General features: G+C 43.5%; 1 protein-coding gene across 2 annotated transcripts in view; it reads right to left on the bottom strand.

Annotated features, from left to right (window-relative positions):
* The window catches only part of LOC110530752 (kinesin-1 heavy chain), a 41,101-nt gene that overhangs the window by 10,602 nt on the left and 12,413 nt on the right, over positions 1 to 18,086 (bottom strand). For both annotated transcript variants that reach the window (XM_036986457.2, XM_036986456.2), the window contains exons 3-16: positions 17,538 to 17,716; positions 17,228 to 17,276; positions 16,403 to 16,458; positions 14,689 to 14,776; positions 14,381 to 14,505; positions 10,351 to 10,455; positions 9,918 to 10,063; positions 9,543 to 9,691; positions 7,153 to 7,340; positions 5,136 to 5,204; positions 4,838 to 4,924; positions 4,626 to 4,745; positions 4,320 to 4,463; positions 3,953 to 4,141 (exon numbers count right to left, since the gene is read on the bottom strand). In XM_036986457.2, coding sequence (XP_036842352.1) covers positions 3,953 to 4,141; positions 4,320 to 4,463; positions 4,626 to 4,745; positions 4,838 to 4,924; positions 5,136 to 5,204; positions 7,153 to 7,340; positions 9,543 to 9,691; positions 9,918 to 10,063; positions 10,351 to 10,455; positions 14,381 to 14,505; positions 14,689 to 14,776; positions 16,403 to 16,458; positions 17,228 to 17,276; positions 17,538 to 17,716 — 1,694 coding nt within the window. The remainder of the gene's footprint in view (positions 1 to 3,952; positions 4,142 to 4,319; positions 4,464 to 4,625; positions 4,746 to 4,837; positions 4,925 to 5,135; positions 5,205 to 7,152; positions 7,341 to 9,542; positions 9,692 to 9,917; positions 10,064 to 10,350; positions 10,456 to 14,380; positions 14,506 to 14,688; positions 14,777 to 16,402; positions 16,459 to 17,227; positions 17,277 to 17,537; positions 17,717 to 18,086) is intronic.

Below are 18,086 nucleotides of genomic sequence, written 5' to 3'. Positions count from 1 at the left end.
AAAAAAAGAAACGTCCCCTTTTTCAGGACCCTGTCTTTCAAAGATAATTAGTAAAAATCAAAATAATTGTAAAGGGTTTAAACACTGTTTCCCATGCATGTTCAATGAACCATAAACAATTAATGAACGTGCACCTGTGGAATGGTAGTTAACTTCTTTGGGGTAGGGGGCAGTATTTTCATGTCCGATGAAAAGCGTGCCCAGAGTAAACTGCCTGCTACTCAGGCCCAGATGCTAGGATACGCATATGATTAGTATATATGGATAGAAAACACTCTGAAGTTTCTAAAACTGTTTGAATGATATATGTGAGTATAACAGAACTCATATGGCAGGCAAAAACCTGAGAAAAAATCCAACCAGGAAGTGGGAAATCTGAGGTTTGTAGTTTTTCAACTCTTTGCCTATCCAATATACAGTGGAAATTTGGTCCGACTGCACTTCCTAAGGCTTCCACAAGATGTCAACAGTCTTTAGAACCTAGTTTGAGGCTTCTACTGTGAAGGGGGAGAGAATAAGAGCTGATTGAGTAAGGTCTGCCAGAAGGATCTGCCAGAAGGCCATGTGCTCAGTCAGGCGTGCGCCCGTGAGAGTTAGCTGCGTTCCCTTTCATTTCTAAAGACAAAGGAATTCTCCAGTTGAAACATTATTGAAGATTTATGATAAAAACATCCTAAAGATTGATTATATACATCGTTTGACATGTTTCTACGAACTGTAATAACTTTTTTGACTTTGTCTGGACCTAGTGCCTGCGCATTTGGATTACTGTACTAAACGCGAGAAGAAAAATTTGGTATTTCGACATAAATGATGAACTTTATCGAACAAAACTAACATTTATTGTGGAACTGGGATTCCTGGGAGTGCATTCTGATGAAGATCAAAAGGTAAGTGAATATTTATAATGCTATTTCTGACTTTTGTTGACTCCACAACATGGCGGGTACCTGTATGGCTTGTTTTGGTCTCTGAGCGCAGTACTCAGATTATTCCATGGTGTGCTTTCGCTGTAAAGCTTTTTTGAAATCTCACACAGCGGTTGCATTAAGGACAAGTATATATTTAATTCCATGCATAACAGTTGTATTTTCATCAACATTTATGATGAGTATTTCTGTAAATTGACGTGGCCCTCTGCACTTTCACCGGATGTTTTGGAGGCAAAACATTACAACGCGCCAATGTAAACTGAGATTTTTGGATATAAATATGAACTTTATTGAACAAAACATACATGTATTGTGTAACATGAAGTCCTATGAGTGTCATCTGATGAAGATCATCAAAGGTTAGTGATTAATTTTATCTCTATTTCTGCTTTTTGTGACTCCTCTCTTTGCCTGGAAAATGGCTGTGTTTTTTGTGAATAGGTACTGACCTAACATAATCGCATGGTGCGTGGATGTGCCTTAGGCATGCTGCAAGGAGGGATGAGGACTGCAGATGTGGCCAGGGCAATAAATGGCAATGTCCGTACTGTGAGACGCCTAAGACAGCGCTACAGGGAGACAGGACGGACACAGGATCGGTATGTCCGAACATCACACCTGCGGACAGGTACAGAATGGCAACAACAACTGCCCGAGTTACACCAGGAACGCACAATCCCTCCATCAGTGCTCAGAATGTCCGCAATAGGCTGAGAGAGGCTGGACTGAGGGCTTGTAGGCCTGTTGTAAGGCAGGTCCTCACCAGACATCAATGGCAACATCGTCACCTATGGGCACAAACCCACCGTCGCTGGACCAGACAGGACTGGCAAAAAGTGCTCTTCACTGACGAGTCGTGGTTTTGTCTCTCTCACCAGGGGTGATGGTCGGATTTGTGTTTATCGTTGAAGGAATGAGCATTACACCGAGGCCTGTACTCTGGAGCGGGATCGATTTGGAGGTAGAGGGTCCGTCATGGTCTGGGGCGGTGTGTCAGAGCATCATCGGACTGAGCTTGTTGTATTGCAGGCAATCTCAACACTGTGCGTTACAGGGAAGACATCCTCCTCCCTCATGTGGTACCCTTCCTGCAGGCTAATCCTGACATGACCATCCAGCATGACAATGCCACCAGCCATACTGCTCGTTCTGTGTGTGATTTCCTGCAAGACAGGAATATCAGTGTTCTGCCATGGCCAGCGAAGAGCCCGGATCGCAATCCCATTGAGCACGTCTGGGACCTGTTGGTTTGGAGGGTGAGGGCTAGGGCTAGGGCCATTCCCCCCAGAAATGTCTGGGAACTTGCAGGTGCCTTGGTGGAAGAGTGGGGTAACATCTCACAGCAAGAACTAGCAAATCTGGTGCAGTCCATGAGGGGGAGATGCACTGCAGAACTTAATGCAGCTGGTGGCCACACCAGATACTGACTGTTACTTTTGAGTCGAACCCCCCTTTGGTCAGGGACACATTATTCAATTTATGTTAGTCACATGTCTGTGGAACTTGTTCAGTTCATGTCTCAGTTGTTGAATCTTGTTATGTTCATACAAATATTTACACATGTTAAGTTTGCTGAAAATAAACGCAGTTGACAGTGAGGACGTTTCTTTTTATGCTGAGTTTATTTTACCGCATGTATAATCTGAAACATCTGGCTGGAATTTCCCCTACCCACTAAATATGGTGATGAGAAGAAGCCCCAAGGCCAGCAGTGGGAGAGAGATAAAACCGAGCCCACATTCTGCTGATTTTTTCATTGAAGAAAATCCCGATCTCAATGCAGTTTTCTGTTCCCAAAACTACAATCATCATCATTCAGTTATGAACAGGGTGCACTAAGTTTTGTAGACGTGACCCTTCGCCAAAGTCTCCGTTTTTTATTTGTTTTAATAGGAGTGCAAGGGCGAATTGAGTTGTTGCACTGTCACACTTCACAGAGGTGTTCGAAAATATGCAAATACATGTTAGAACTCGCTAGCTGGCTCTGCCCTCCTCCTTGTTGCCCATTGTGCTTAATTTGCTTCCATTGAAAACAACACAGATGAACTATCTTGGGTTAGTTATAAATATCTTTGGGTCAGAACTCAGTGCCCAGTTGCCATGTCAACAGTACAACTGCCAGTGCTGTGGGAATCGTGAAGAGAGATTTGCTAAACGGGAGCTGTATATATAAATATTGTCATCAAAGCTAGTAAAGGTTTATGTATATGGTTTGGCAGCCAATAAATGTCATTTCTGAAGTGAACTCAGGCCTCTCTTTAAACAGTGTCAACTGAAATTGTTCAACATGAACTGCGCCACTAGCTAGCTAGCTTAGTTTGTTGCTAGCTTGGTTGCTAGCTAGCTAGCTTAATTTGTTGCTAACTTGGTTGCTAGCTAGCTAGCTTAATTTGTTGCTAGCTTGGTTGCTAGCTAGCTAGCTTAATTTGTTGCTAGCTTGGTTGCTAGCTAGCTAGCTTAGTTTGTTGCTAGCTTGGTTGCTAGCTAGCTAGCTTAATTTGTTGCTAGCTTGGTTGCTAGCTAGCTAGCTTAATTTGTTGCTAGCTTGGTTGCTAGCTAGCTAGCTTAGTTTGCTGCTAGCTTGGTTAGATGGTTGCTAGCTAGCTAGCTTGATAAAACAGTGCTGTCAATTTAATTTGGGCTCGCTAGCAAAAATGTACAGCCAGAATGTTGTCTAAATCGATCCTTATACAATAACTAAATGGTTGGATAAACAATTACATTTGTGAAAATCACAATTTAATGCAGTAGGTGGGTGGGTTTAGAGTTCCCAAACCACATTGGGTGGGTTTAGAGTTCCCAAACCATGTGAAATGATATGACAAAACAAAAGCAGCTTCAATTTGATTGGCTGTTGCATGTCATTTTAGTTGCGTTTGAGTTGCTTCATGTATCAGCAAAGTTGCTTGAAATTCTGTCACTTACAACGGTAACAAAAAATGGTGTGAAAGTTGCGTGGTATAACTCCAGCCTAAGAATGTGTTGGACATTAACTACTGTATGATAAGTAGCAGGCTAACCTGTTGTATCCTCAGCTGACAGGCGGCCAGCTCCTGGTCGTTCTCGTCCATCTTCTGGTTGCTCTCTGACTGGGTGCTCTCCAGCTGTCTACAGCGTTTCACCATGGTCTTCACCTCCGACTTCATCTTACTGATGTACAGACGAGCCACCGTGAACTCCTCGTCTATCAGACCACTGCCCTCGTGTTGCTGTGGGAGGGGGAGGGAGGGAGAAAAGAGAGAGAGACAGATGTAGAAAGAAAGAAGAGCAAGGTTATAATTTTATTTGGGTTTAGGGGAAACATATATTACATATTTCCTTTAGATGCTTATAAAATAATACCCATCTTTTGGAATGTCATGTGGTGACGTGTCATTTCCTGTTTACCTTGATGTCGTTGCTGCCCACGGCGATGCCAATCTCTGCCAGGTCTTTGAGTAGTGATGACATCATCTCACTGGTCCTCTTCTTCTGGTGGTTGGTCATCTCCTTCACTTTCTGCAGCTCAGAGTCAATGGACGTCAGGACGTTCTGGAAACAGACAGAGAAAAACATTTTCATATTTTAATATAATATGGACAAAAATAGAGGTATGACTGACTTATACAGATAACAAAAAACAACATGCAGGTCTTAAAACGTATTACAATATGAATAGACAGCTTTCTTCATGAGGAGTGGACATTGTCTCACTGATTTCTGGTTGAGCTCTTCGCTGAGCATCTCAAAGTCCGTGGTCTTCTGCTCCACCTCCTGACTCTTCTGGTCGTAGTTAACAGCCAGCTCCTCCAGGGCCTGCAGCACCTCCTTCACCTACACCACAACAACATTAATAGTAACTTTAATAATAATAATAAATTTTAAAAAATAACTATAGTAATAATAACAATATTATTATCCTTCACCTCATCCTTGGAAGCCTCGTTCTCAGCCTGCAGGCGATTCAGCTCTGACTGCAGGTTGTCATGGTCGCGTCGCGATGACACCAGCAGCTACACACACACACACACACACACACACACACACACACACACACACACACACACACACACACACACACACACACAAATGAAAAGTGAGACCATGACACAGATAGAAAGGTCATTTAGCTAACATACAGTTTGATTACTTTGATTGAGGTTCAACAGTCTTTAACCAGAATTACAGTAACAACAAGATGACAACAGCCCAATCAGCACTCACCTCCTCCTGGTCCAACATCTGCTGCTTGAGCTTCTCAGCCAGCTGGCTCTGCTGGTTTATCTCATCATCCTGGACACACAGAGAGAGAGGACAGCAGAGAGAGAGAGGATAGCAGAGAGAGAGAGGACAGCAGAGAGAGAGAGAGGACAGCAGAGAGAGAGAGGATAGCAGAGAGAGAGAGGACAGCAGAGAGAGAGAGAGGACAGCAGAGAGAGAGAGAGGACAGCAGAGAGAGAGAGGATAGCAGAGAGAGAGAGGACAGCAGAGAGAGAGAGGACAGCAGAGAGAGAGAGAGGACAGGAGGGAGAGAGAGAGGACAGCAGAGAGAGAGAGGACAGCAGGGAGAGAGAGGACAGCAGAGAGAGAGAGGACAGCAGAGAGAGAGAGAGAGGACAGCAGAGAGAGAGAGGACAGCAGAGAGAGAGAGGACAGCAGGGAGAGAGAGGACAGCAGAGAGAGAGAGGACAGCAGAGAGAGAGAGAGAGGACAGCAGAGAGAGAGAGAGAGGACAGCAGGGAAAGAGAGGACAGCAGGGAGAGAGAGGACAGCAAAGAGAGAGAGGACAGCAGGGAGAGAGAGAGGATAGGTTTAGCATCATCATCATTCAAACACACATTCAAACACACAGACAAACACACGCTCCAACATGGGACGTCTCCCATGGACAGTAAACTACACTAAATTACCAAAAGTATGTGGACACCATCTCATTCCAAAATCTTGGGCATTAATATGAAGTTGGTTCCCCCTTTTCTGCTATAACAGCCTCCACTCTTCTAGGAAGACTTTCCACTAGATGTTGGAACATTGCTCTGGGACTTGCGCAGTTGGCGTTCCAATTAATCCCAAAGGTGTTCGATGGGGTTGAGATCAGGGCTCTGTGCAGGCCAGTCAAGTTCTTCCACACCGAACTGGACAGTCAATTTCTGTATGTACCTCGCTTTGTGCACGGAGGCATTGTCATGCTGAAACAGGAAAGGGCCTTCCCCAAACTGTTGCCACAAAGTTGGAGGTCCTCAAGCCTCCGTTGGACTGCCAGATGGTGAAGCGTGATTCATCACTCCAGAGAACATGTTTCTACTGCTCCAGAGTCCAATGGCAGTGAGCTTTACACCCCTCCAGCCGAAGCTTGGCATTGCGCATGGTTACCTTAGGCTTGTGTGCGGCTGCTCGGCCCCAACAAACAGTTCTTGTGCCATCGTTGCTTCTAGAGGCAGTTTGGAACTCGGTAGTGAGTGTTGTAACTGAGGATAGACGATTTTTACGAGCTTCAGCACTCGGCGGTCCCGTTCTGTGAGCTTGTGTGGACTACCACTTACAGTTGACCGAATGTTTGTCTGTGGAGATTGCATGGCTGTGTGCTCGATTTTATACACCTGTCAGCAACGGGTGTGGCTGAAATGGATGAATCCACCAATTTGAAGGGGAGTACAAATAGTGTATTTTGATGGATTGTTGTTCAACAACACACCTGCATCATGTCCAGTTGGCTCGTCCTAATATTTGTATATTTTGTTAATTCCATTATTTTACTTTTAGGTTTGTGTGTATTGTTGTGAATTGTTAGATATTACTGCACTGTAGGAGCTACGAACACAAGCATTTCACTACACCCGCAATAACATCTGCTAAACATGTGTATGAGACCCGTGTGAGTGTCTTACTCAGCTCTTTCCCTTCAACTCATTAGTTGAGTCCTAAATGGCACCCTGTTCCCTATTGGGTCCTGTTTAAAAGTAGTACACAATATAGGGAATAGGGTGCAATTTATGACGTAGACATTGGCTGTTGCTACCTCCTGCTGGATGCTCTGTGGCCGGCATCTCTCACCTGATCGTCCAGGTGCTTGCAGAGCTTGGCCAGCTCCCCCTCACACTTGTCCTTCTCAACACGCACAAACACCTACGCACACACACACACACACACACACACACACACACACACACACACACACACACACACACACACACACACACACACACACACACACACGCGCTCTGTGGCCGGCCTCTCTCACCTTATCATCCAGCTGCTTGTAAAGCTTGGCCAGCTCCCCCTCACACTTGTCCTTCTCTGCGTCGGTCAGACGGAGCTGGGGCATGTTGGGGGTAGAGGCAGGCTTGTCGTTGGGCACATTGTCCAGGGCCAGCACCTCAGCCTGGGCCTTCTCCTTGTCAAACTGCTCGTCCACAGGCACACTCTCACCTGCAGGGGGCAGCGTGACGGTCACACAGAGAGGTCAGACACACCCTGCAGGCCTAACCGACACACAGCTGTACATTTCAATGAAACGTGGTGAAGCCCCAAAATTGCCCTCGCTAGAAGCCTGTGTTTCAGACATAAGGAAGTGGATGGCTGCAAACTTTCTACTTTTAAACTCGGACAAAACAGAGATGCTTGTTCTAGGTCCCAAGAAACAAAGAGATCTTCTGTTGAATCTGACAATTAATCTTAATGGTTGTACAGTCATCTCAAATAAAACTGTGAAGGACCTCGGCGTTACTCTGGACCCTGATCTCTCTTTTGAAGAACATATCAAGACTGTTTCAAGGACAGCTTTTTTCCATCTACGTAACATTGCAAAAATCAGAAACTTTCTGTCCAAAAATGATGCAGAAAAATATATCCATGCTTTTATTACTTCTAGTTTAGACTACTGCAATGCTCTACTTTCCGGCTACCCGGATAAAGCACTAAATAAACTTCAGTTAGTGCTAAATACGGCTCCTAGAATCTTGACTAGAACCAAAAAATGTGATCATATTACTCCAGTGCTAGCCTCCCTACACTGGCTTCCTGTCAAAGCAAGGGCTGATTTCAAGGTTTTACTGCTAACCTACAAAGCATTACATGGGCTTGCTCCTACCTATCTCTCTGATTTGGTCCTGCCGTACATACCTACACGTACGCTGCGGTCACAAGACGCAGGCCTCCTAATTGTCCCTAGAATTTCTAAACAAGCAGCTGGAGGCAGGGCTTTCTCCTATAGAGCTCAATTTTTATGGAATGGTCTGCCTACCCATGTGAGAGACGCAAACTCGGTCTCAACCTTTAAGTCTTTACTGAAGACTCATCTCTTCAGTGGGTAATATGATTGAGTGTAGTCTGGTCCAGGAGTGTGAAGGTGAACGGAAAGGCTCTGGAGCAACGAACCGCCCTTGCTGTCTCTGCCTGGCCGGTTCCCCTCTTTCCACTGGGATTCTCTCTGCCTCTAACCCTATTACAGGGGCTGAGTCACTGGCTTACTAGGGCTCTTTCATGCCGTCCCTAGGAGGGGTGCGTCACTTGAGTGGGTTGAGTCACTGATGTGATCTTCCTGTCTGGGTTGGCGCCCCCCCTTGGGTTGTGCCGTGGCAGAGATTTTTGTGGGCTATACTCGGCCTTGTCTCAGGATGGTAAGTTGGTGGTTGAAGATATCCCTCTAGTGGTGTGGGGGCTGTGCTTTGGTAGAGTGGGTGGGGTTATATCCTTCCTGTTTGGCCCTGTCCGGGGGTTTCAGCGGATGGAGCCACAGTGTCTCCTGACCTCTCCTGTCTCAGCCTCCAGTATTTATGCTGCAGTAGTTTATGTGTCGGGGGGCTAGGGTCAGTTTGTTATATCTGGAGTACTTCTCCTGTCTTATCCGGTGTCCTGTGTGAATTTAAGTATGCTCTCTCTAATTCTCTCTTTCTTTCTTTCTTTCTCTCTCTTGGGAGGACCTGAGCCCTAGGACCATGCGTCAGGACTACCTGGCATGATGACTCCTTGCTGTCCCCAGTCCACCTGGCCGTGCTGCTGCTCCAGTTTCAACTGTTCTGCCTGTGATCATTATTATTTGACTATGCTGGTCATTTATGAACATTTGAACATCTTGGCCATGTTCTGTTATAATCTCCACCCGGCACAGCCAGAAGAGGACTGGCCACCCCACATAGCCTGGTTCCTCTCTAGGTTTCTTCCTAAGTTTTGGCCTTTCAAGGGAGTTTTTCCTAGCCACCGTGCTTCTACACCTGCATTGCTTGCTGTTTGGGGTTTTAGGCTGGGTTTCTGTACAGCACTTTGAGATATCAGCTGATGTACGAAGGGCTATATAAATACATTTGATTTGATTTGATTTATCTTCTCATCGCCATAATGCTCTCATCTGAGCTGAGTGTCTGGCTTCAATCACCTCCCCCCCAACAAATTAATTCATCACATAATTACTCAAATGTCCCTCTCTCAAGAAAATGACACAAACACAAATCAGGGAGGTAGTAGTATCTGTACTTCTTCAATAAGAAACACTTATTTTCATATTCTATTGCAAACCATTTGAAATGTTTTGCTCCGTTGTGCCATAATGAACACGACCTTGCTGTACTCCTACGTCTGTACAGTAAAGATGAGGACCTAGCCAGCTGATCACTTTGGGCCTCTCCTCCTCACCGTTCCTCCAGCGGTTGAGCTCATTCTCCAGCCAGGTGATGGTGTTCCTCAGGGCCTTGCCCTTCTCCTTCTCCCTCTCGTACTTCTTCTTCCACTGTTCTGCCGTCAGCTCCACGTTCACACACACGGTGTTCTTAATGGTCTTCGCTCTGGAAACACCACAAACAGGACTAAACCGTCACACCCTATTTTAAATCAACAGCCCTGAATAGCTCACTAAACAGTGATTGTAGTGACTCATTGTGAATTGTTGATGGTTTTTTTTTTGAAAACGTGACTGTTGCCATGCATACTTGTGGGATTGTATTAACAGCGGACTACTACAAATATATTTTGGAGTGAACGATGCCTTTAGGAGCTAGTGAGTGAGCTCACCTCTGTCCAAACATGAGGGTGGACTTGGTCTCTGACTCGTTGTAGGCAGAGGGAGAGGCACAGATAACAATGGTGGTCCTACAGTTCCCCCCCAGAGAGTCCTGAAGGATTCTGGTCATTTTACTGTCTCTGTACGGGATATAACCCTGAAACAAAACAACATTCACTAAGAGAAACAACAATCCAATTCCCATTCAAGTTGTTACATTCTGAGCAAAGAAGAAACGAAACAAACCAATCTATGATTGAAACAAAAGGAGTGGAATTATACAACTGTGAATCAGCTAGGACCAAAACCTGGCCTTTAGGAACATATATTTAAATCTCTAAAATAATGACGGATACTGTTGATGTGAGGCTTTCGTGGGTCAACTCATCTTTATACCAACCAAACCAACAGCCACAGTATCTGTGATAGTGGAGGGATACTCACAGAGCCTTCTGCCAGGGCTGAGATGACGTTGCCCAGAGAAGATAGAGACTTATTGATGTTCTTGGCCTCGTCCAGCACGGCTCCCTCCGCCCCAGTCTTACTGACCTGGGAAGACAGAGACAGACAGGGGCCGTCTGGTAACCTAACAATGTTCATCAGTCTTGATAAACAGATTAGACAACTGGGAAAAGAGACATTGTGGGATATGTACATTTACTCAGAGATAAATCTAGAGGGGGGGGGGGGTAAAAGAGAGTGCAGCAGAAGAGAATGAGAGAGAGAGAGAGAGAGAGAGAGAGAGAGGGTGAAAGAGAGATAGAGAGCAGAAGAGAGAGAGAGAAGAGAAGAGGGAGAGAGCAGCAGAGAAGGAGAGCGACAAAGAGAGAAAGCAGGAGAGAGAGCAGCAGAGAAAGAGAAGAGGAAGAGAGCAGCAGAGAAAGAGAGTGACAGAGAGAGAGAAAGCAGGAGAGAGAGCAGCAGAGAGAGAGAGCGACAGAGAGAGAGAAAGCAGAAGAGAGAGACAGAAAGCAGGAGAGAGAGAAAGAGAGTCTGTGGCGACCTAAATGCCAGAACCGGACAAGAACCTGACACCCTCAGCACACAGGGGGACAAACACCTGCCTGTAGGTGACAGTATTCCCTCCCCCATATGCTCCCCTAGACACAATTACAACAAAATAACCAACAAAAATGGGTCACAACTACTGCAGCTCTGTCGCACGCTGGGTATTTACATTGTCAACGGTAGGCTTCGAGAGGACTCCTATGGTAGGAACACCTATAGCTCATCTCTTGGCAGTAGTCCTGACGACTACGTTATCACTGACCTCAACCCAGAGTCTCTCAGAGTTCACAGTCAGCGCACTGACACCCCTATCAGACCACAGCAAAATCACACTCTACTTGAGCTATGCTCAATCATGAGGCATCAAAGCCAAAGCAACTGAATAATATTAACAAATGCTATTGATGGAAGGAAATAGTGTGGAAATCTACCAAAAAACGATTTTCTTAGGTCTGCTTGAAATGTTTAGATTTGATAGGGAAGCTGAGAGGTCAAATATACTGTGTAGGGTTTCTACTGCCAAGTTCACACCTTCACTATCTTCACTATTACAGTGAAACATTTTGTCCAGGAAATTGTCCAGAAGGGATTGAATTTGTTGTTGGCAAACCTGCCGCCCCAATACAGAAATACACTACGGAAAAAGAAGGAACAGCATGGCAGAAATCAACTCAATGTAATTGAAGAATCCATAGACTCTAACCACTTCTGGGAAAATTGGAAAACACTAAACAAACAACAACATGAAGAGTTATCTATCCAAAATGGAGATGTATGGGTAAACCACTTCTCCAATATTTTTGGCTCTGTAACAAAGAACATAACATATACATGATCAAATACAAATCTTAGAATCAACTATTAAAGATGTCCAGAACCCACTGGATTCTCCAATTACACTGAATGAACGACAGGACAAAATACAAACCCTCCAACCCAAAAAGGCCTGTGGCATTGATGGTATCCTAAATTAAATGATAAAATATACAGACAACAAATTCTAACTCTTTAACATCATCCTCAGCTCTGGCATCTTCCCCAAAATGTGCAACCAAAGACTGATCACTTTAATCCACAAAAGTGGAGACAAATTTGACCCCAATAACTACTGGGGGATATGCGTCAACACCAACCTTGGGAAAATCCTCTGCATTATCATTAGCAGCAGACTTGTACATTTCCCCAGCAAAAACAATGTACTGAGCAAATGTGAAATTGGCTTTTTACTAAATGACCATACGACAGACCACGTATTCACCCTGCACACCCTAATTGACAAACAAACAGATCAAAACAAAGGCAAAGTTTTATCATGCTTTGTTGATTTCAAAAAAGCTTTTGACTCAATTTGGCAAGAGGGCCTGCTATACAAACTGATGGAAATTGGTGTTGGAGGAAAATCATACAAAATTATAAAATACATGTACACAAACAACAAGTCTGCGGCACCTGGCCTCACCCTACTAAAATGATCTGGTGCTTCTGTCCCCAACCAAGGAGGGCCTACAGCAGCACCTAGATCTTCTGCACAGATTCTGTCAGACCTGGGCCCTGACAGTAAGTCTCAGTAAGACAAACATAACGATGTTCCAAAAAAGGTCCAGTCGCCAGGACCACAAATACAAATTCCATCTAGACACCGTTGCCCTAGAGCACACAAACAACTATACATACCTTGTCCTAAACATAAGCGCCACAGGTAACTTCCACAAAGCCTTGAACGATCTGAGAGACAAGTCAAGAACTATCTATCAAAAGGAACATAAACCAAGAATTCACAAAATGGGACAAACACTAAATTGAGACACTGCATGCAGAATTCTGTACAATGTAAAACACCAAATAATGCATGCAAAGCACAATTAGCCCGATACCTACTAATTATCAAAATCCAGAAAAGAGCCGTTAAATTCTACAACCACCTAAAAGGAAGCGATTCCCAAACAAAGCCATCACCTACAGAGAGATGAACCTGGAGAAGAGTCCCCTAAGCAAGCTGTTCCTGGGGCTCTGATCACAAACACAAGCAGACCCCACAGAGCCCCAGGACAGCAACACAATTAGACTCAACCAAATCATGAGAAAACAAAAGGATAATTACTTGACACACATTGGAAAGAATTTACAAAAAAACTGAGCAAACTAGAATGCTATTTGTCCCTAAACAGAGAGTACACAGTGGCCGTAGGCAGACCTGGCTCTCAAGAGAAGACAGGCTATGTGCTCACTGCCCACAAAATGAGGTGGAAACTGAGCTGCACTTCCTAACCTCCTGCCAAATGTATGACCATATTAGAGACACATATTTCCCTCAGATTACACAGACCCATAAACAATTTGAAAACAAACCCGATTTTGATAAACTCCCATATCTACCATATCTGTTGCCACATGAAAAGTGAAGAACAAACACCATTATAAATACAACCTATGTGTATGTTTATTTATTATCCCCTTTGTACTTTAACTACTGCACATCGCATTTGGTGTGGCAGGTAGCCTAGTGGTTAGAGCATTGGGCCAGTAACCGAAAGGTTGCAAGTTCAAATCCCTGAGCTGACAAGGTAAAAATCTGTCGTTCTTCCCCCCTTAACCCACCGTTCCCCGGTAGGCCGTCATTGTAGATAAGAATTTGTTCTTAACTGACTTGCCTGGTTAAATAAAGGTTCAATAAATAAATTACAACACTGCATATAAACATAATATGACATTTGAAATGTGTTAATTATTTTGGAACTATTCACTTTTGTTTATTTCACATGCTTTGGCAATGTTAACATATGTTTCCCATGCCAATAAAGCCCCTAAAATTGAAATTGAATTGAGACAGAGAGCAGTAGAGAGAGAGAGAGAGCAGGAGAGAGAGAGAGAGCAGGAGAGAGAGAGACCAGCAAAGAGAGAGAGAGAGAGAGCAGCAGAGAGAGAGAGAGCTGCAGAGAGACCAGCAAAGAGAGAGAGAGAGCAGGAGAGAGAGACCAGCAAAGAGAGAGAGAGAGAGAGCAGCAGAGAGAGAGAGAGAGCTGCAGAGAGACCAGCAAAGAGAGAGAGAGAGCAGGAGAGAGAGACCAGCAAAGAGAGCGAGAGAAAGAGCAGGATAGAGAGAGAACGAGAGAGCATAAGAGAGAGAGCAGGAGAGAAAGAGAGTAACAGAGAGAGGGAGTGAGAAAGAGGGTAAAAAAGAGAGAGCAGCAGAGAGAGAGAATTTGTGTCAGGGAGCTCTGTTTCCCTCAGACAGCAGGCAGTTAGTAGAGTCATGAGGGGCCAGATTAGGATGTTTTGACTCATACATGTTGTGTTGTTGTTGTAACTTTTCTCTAAAAAAAGAACGCCTGCACACTGCTCTCAAAAATGACATGTCGTAATCGGTTGTCTGCCTTCATCAGAACAGGACCAGTGTGCAGGTTTCTCTTTTCACTGTTTTATTCCTGAACCTGCAATAAGCTAACCTCAGATAGTCTTTTCCTACCTTTTCACTTCCAGCCAGGTCGACGAGGTAGAGCTTTCCGCTCAGTTTCTGCTCTGTAGCAGTGTTCTCCTGCTTCACGTTGATCTGGAAGATACTGTGACTTCTGGAGCTGTGCTCATTCATGTCTGAGACAAGACAACAGATCTGGGATCAGCACTGATCAGGCAGGTAGAATAATAGCACACAAATAGAGACTGGTTGTGTCTGAAAAAGCACCCTATTCCCTTCATCGATCAGAGCCCTCAAAAGTAGTGCACTATAAAGGGAATAGGGTGCCATTTGGGATGGACCTTAGGGTGGACTCTTACTTGTAACTGCTACATGTCTGTTAGATTTGCCTTCATCAATGGTGTCCATGACTTCCTCTGGGCTGCAGACAAATCTCTCAGTGCATCCCTGGGGACAAAGAAAACCTATGATGTGACGACACTGGACCATCTTATCAACTCTTAATGTAATAACACAAATAAATGGCTTTATGCAGTCACTTTTATCCTAAGAGAGTGATATAAATGGCTTTAAGCAGTCACTTTTATCCTAAAAGAGTTAGAGTGATATAAATGGCTTTATGCAGTCACTTTTATCCTAAAAGAGTTAGAGTGATATAAATGGCTTTATGCAGTCACTTTTATCCTAAGAGAGTTAGAGTGATATAAATGGCTTTAAGCAGTCACTTTTATCCTAAGAGAGTTAGAGTGATATAAATGGCTTTAAGCAGTCACTTTTATCCTAAAAGAGTTAGAGTGATATAAATGGCTTTAAGCAGTCACTTTTATCCAAAGAGAGTTAGAGTGATATAAATGGCTTTAAGCAGTCACTTTTATCCTAAGAGAGTTAGAGTGATATAAATGGCTTTATGCAGTCACTTTTATCCTAAGAGAGTTAGAGTGATATAAATGGCTTTAAGCAGTCACTTTTATCCTAAGAGAGTTAGAGTGATATAAATGGCTTTAAGCAGTCACTTTTATCCAAAGAGAGTTAGAGTGATATAAATGGCTTTAAGCAGTCACTTTTATCCAAAGAGAGTTAGAGTGATATAAATGGCTTTAAGCAGTCACTTTTATCCTAAGAGAGTTAGAGTGATATAAATGGCTTTATGCAGTCACTTTTATCCTAAGAGAGTTAGAGTGATATAAATGGCTTTATGCAGTCACTTTTATCCAAAGAGAGTTAGAGTGATATAAATGGCTTTAAGCAGTCACTTTTATCCAAAGAGAGTTAGAGTGATATAAATGGCTTTAAGCAGTCACTTTTATCCTAAGAGAGTTAGAGTGATATAAATGGCTTTATGCAGTCACTTTTATCCTAAGAGAGTTAGAGTGATATAAATGGCTTTAAGCAGTCACTTTTATCCTAAAAGAGTTAGAGTGATATAAATGGCTTTAAGCAGTCACTTTTATCCAAAGAGAGTTAGAGTGATATAAATGGCTTTAAGCAGTCACTTTTATCCTAAAAGAGTTAGAGTGATATAAATGGCTTTATGCAGTCACTTTTATCCTAAGAGAGTTAGAGTGATATAAATGGCTTTAAGCAGTCACTTTTATCCTAAGAGAGTTAGAGTGATATAAATGGCTTTAAGCAGTCACTTTTATCCAAAGAGAGTTAGAGTGATATAAATGGCTTTATGCAGTCACTTTTATCCTAAGAGAGTGATATAAATGGCTTTAAGCAGTCACTTTTATCCAAAGAGAGTTAGAGTGATATAAATGGCTTTATGCAGTCACTTTTATCCAAAGAGAGTTAGAGTGATATAAATGGCTTTAAGCAGTCACTTTTATCCAAAGAGAGTTAGAGTGATATAAATGGCTTTAAGCAGTCACTTTTATCCAAAGAGAGTTAGAGTGGTGCATGCATACAGTTGAGTAGCTTCAGAGCCTGTCTTTTCATAGGGAATCGCTACATTGTCTATGTCAGGTGACACCATGTTTTATGTTATTAGGTGGCTGCAGTCTTAACTCAGACAGTGTACTGGGTGAGTAACTCAGTGAGGACGTTTAGTTCATTTCTGGACTAAAGACTCACCTTGACATAGGGAACTCTGTTTTTGTCTTCATGCACTGACAGGTTGGTCTTTGACACTGGAGAGAAGGAAACATGCAACATAGTCAAGACTCTAGACCAGGGATGTCAACCTCATTCCACGGAGGGCCGAGTGTCTGCGGGTTTTCATTCCTCCCTTGAACTTGATTGATGAATTAAGGTCACTAATTAGTAAGGAACTCCCCTCACATGGTTGTCTAGATCTTAACTGAAGGGAAAAAACACAAAAACCTGCAGGCAATAGGCCCTCAATGGAATGAGTTAGACACTCTTCCTGTGGACTATTCTGGATAGTTCTGGAGCCACAACAGAAAGCCCGTCTAAATGGAGATTGAACTAGCCATTTAAGTATCATTGTGTGTGTGTGAAGAAACCTCATGCTCAAACTGGGTGTATCGTCCTTAACGACCGATACAAATACACCATGTTTACAGAGGCACAATGCAGACCTTCTTTCTCTTCAGTCCAAACATGAACAGACTATTCATTCTAATATCAGTAACAACATTTCCAGCTGATGTCCTGAACACCACTATCCACCCTTTCCTGTTTCAACAGGCAACATTTCATCAATCAGCTCCTTTTAACAGACAGCGATGTAAACTAGCCAATTATACACACCAGCATGGCCACAAGCCAGGAGTAGAGGCACGCTATACATGACGTGTCCTAAATGGCACCTTATTCCCTACGTAGTGCACTAGTTTTAACTAGGGCCCATGGGGCTTTGGTCTAAAGTAGTGCACTACGTAGGTAATAGGCCTTCCATTTAGGACACATGCTGTGTTCACTCTGCTTAAGACTTACTATCCAAGAGGTCCCGAATCTTGTCCAAGTAAATTTCATAATATGAAACCTGGAAAATAAGAGGAGTGTCTCATTAGAAAGTATCCAGAGAGACAAATCAACAGGTCTTAAAACCCTGTCAACTAAAGTGATTCTACTGAATGTCTTTCAACTAGCTACTGTAAAGCAATTCAACTCTGATGTAGTAGAGCCGTAGCCAGTAGCTACCTTGATGTAGAACTCTATGTTCTGTCTAGTAGAGCCGTAGCCAGTAGCTACCTTGATGTAGAACTCTATGTTCTGATGTAGTAGAGCTCTAGCCAGTAGTTACCTTGATGTGGAACTCCAGGTTCTCGTCCATAGAGTAGATGTAGTTAAAGATGTCCTGTACTATCCTGGGGATGATCCCCATCCCATCTGTGTCATGAAGGTTTCCCTCCATCGTGTGGGTTTTGCCGGATGACGTCTGTCCATATGCAAATATTGTCCCGTTGTACCCCTCCAGAACATCTGGAAGAAGAAGAGGAATCAATGTTAATCCAAGATGGAAATGTACCCAAATCCCCCGAAACACACACACACACAAAGAAATATACACACACACAAAGAAATGCACAGACACAAAGAAATACACACACACACACAGACAGAAATACACACACACACACAGACAGAAATACACACACACACACAGACAGAAATACACACACACACACACAAAGAAATACACACACACACACAAAGAAATACACAGACACAAAGAAATACACACACACACACAGACAGAAATACACACACACACACAGACAGAAATACACACACAGACAGAAATACACACACACACACAAAGAAATACACACACACACACAGACAGAAATAC

Source organism: Oncorhynchus mykiss, chromosome 8, assembly GCF_057628025.1.
Source record: "Oncorhynchus mykiss isolate SJ-2025 chromosome 8, ASM5762802v1, whole genome shotgun sequence".
NCBI classification, from domain to species: domain Eukaryota; kingdom Metazoa; phylum Chordata; class Actinopteri; order Salmoniformes; family Salmonidae; genus Oncorhynchus; species Oncorhynchus mykiss.
Note: the sequence above shows the minus strand (reverse complement) of the source record. Positions and strands in the feature narration are given on the sequence as shown.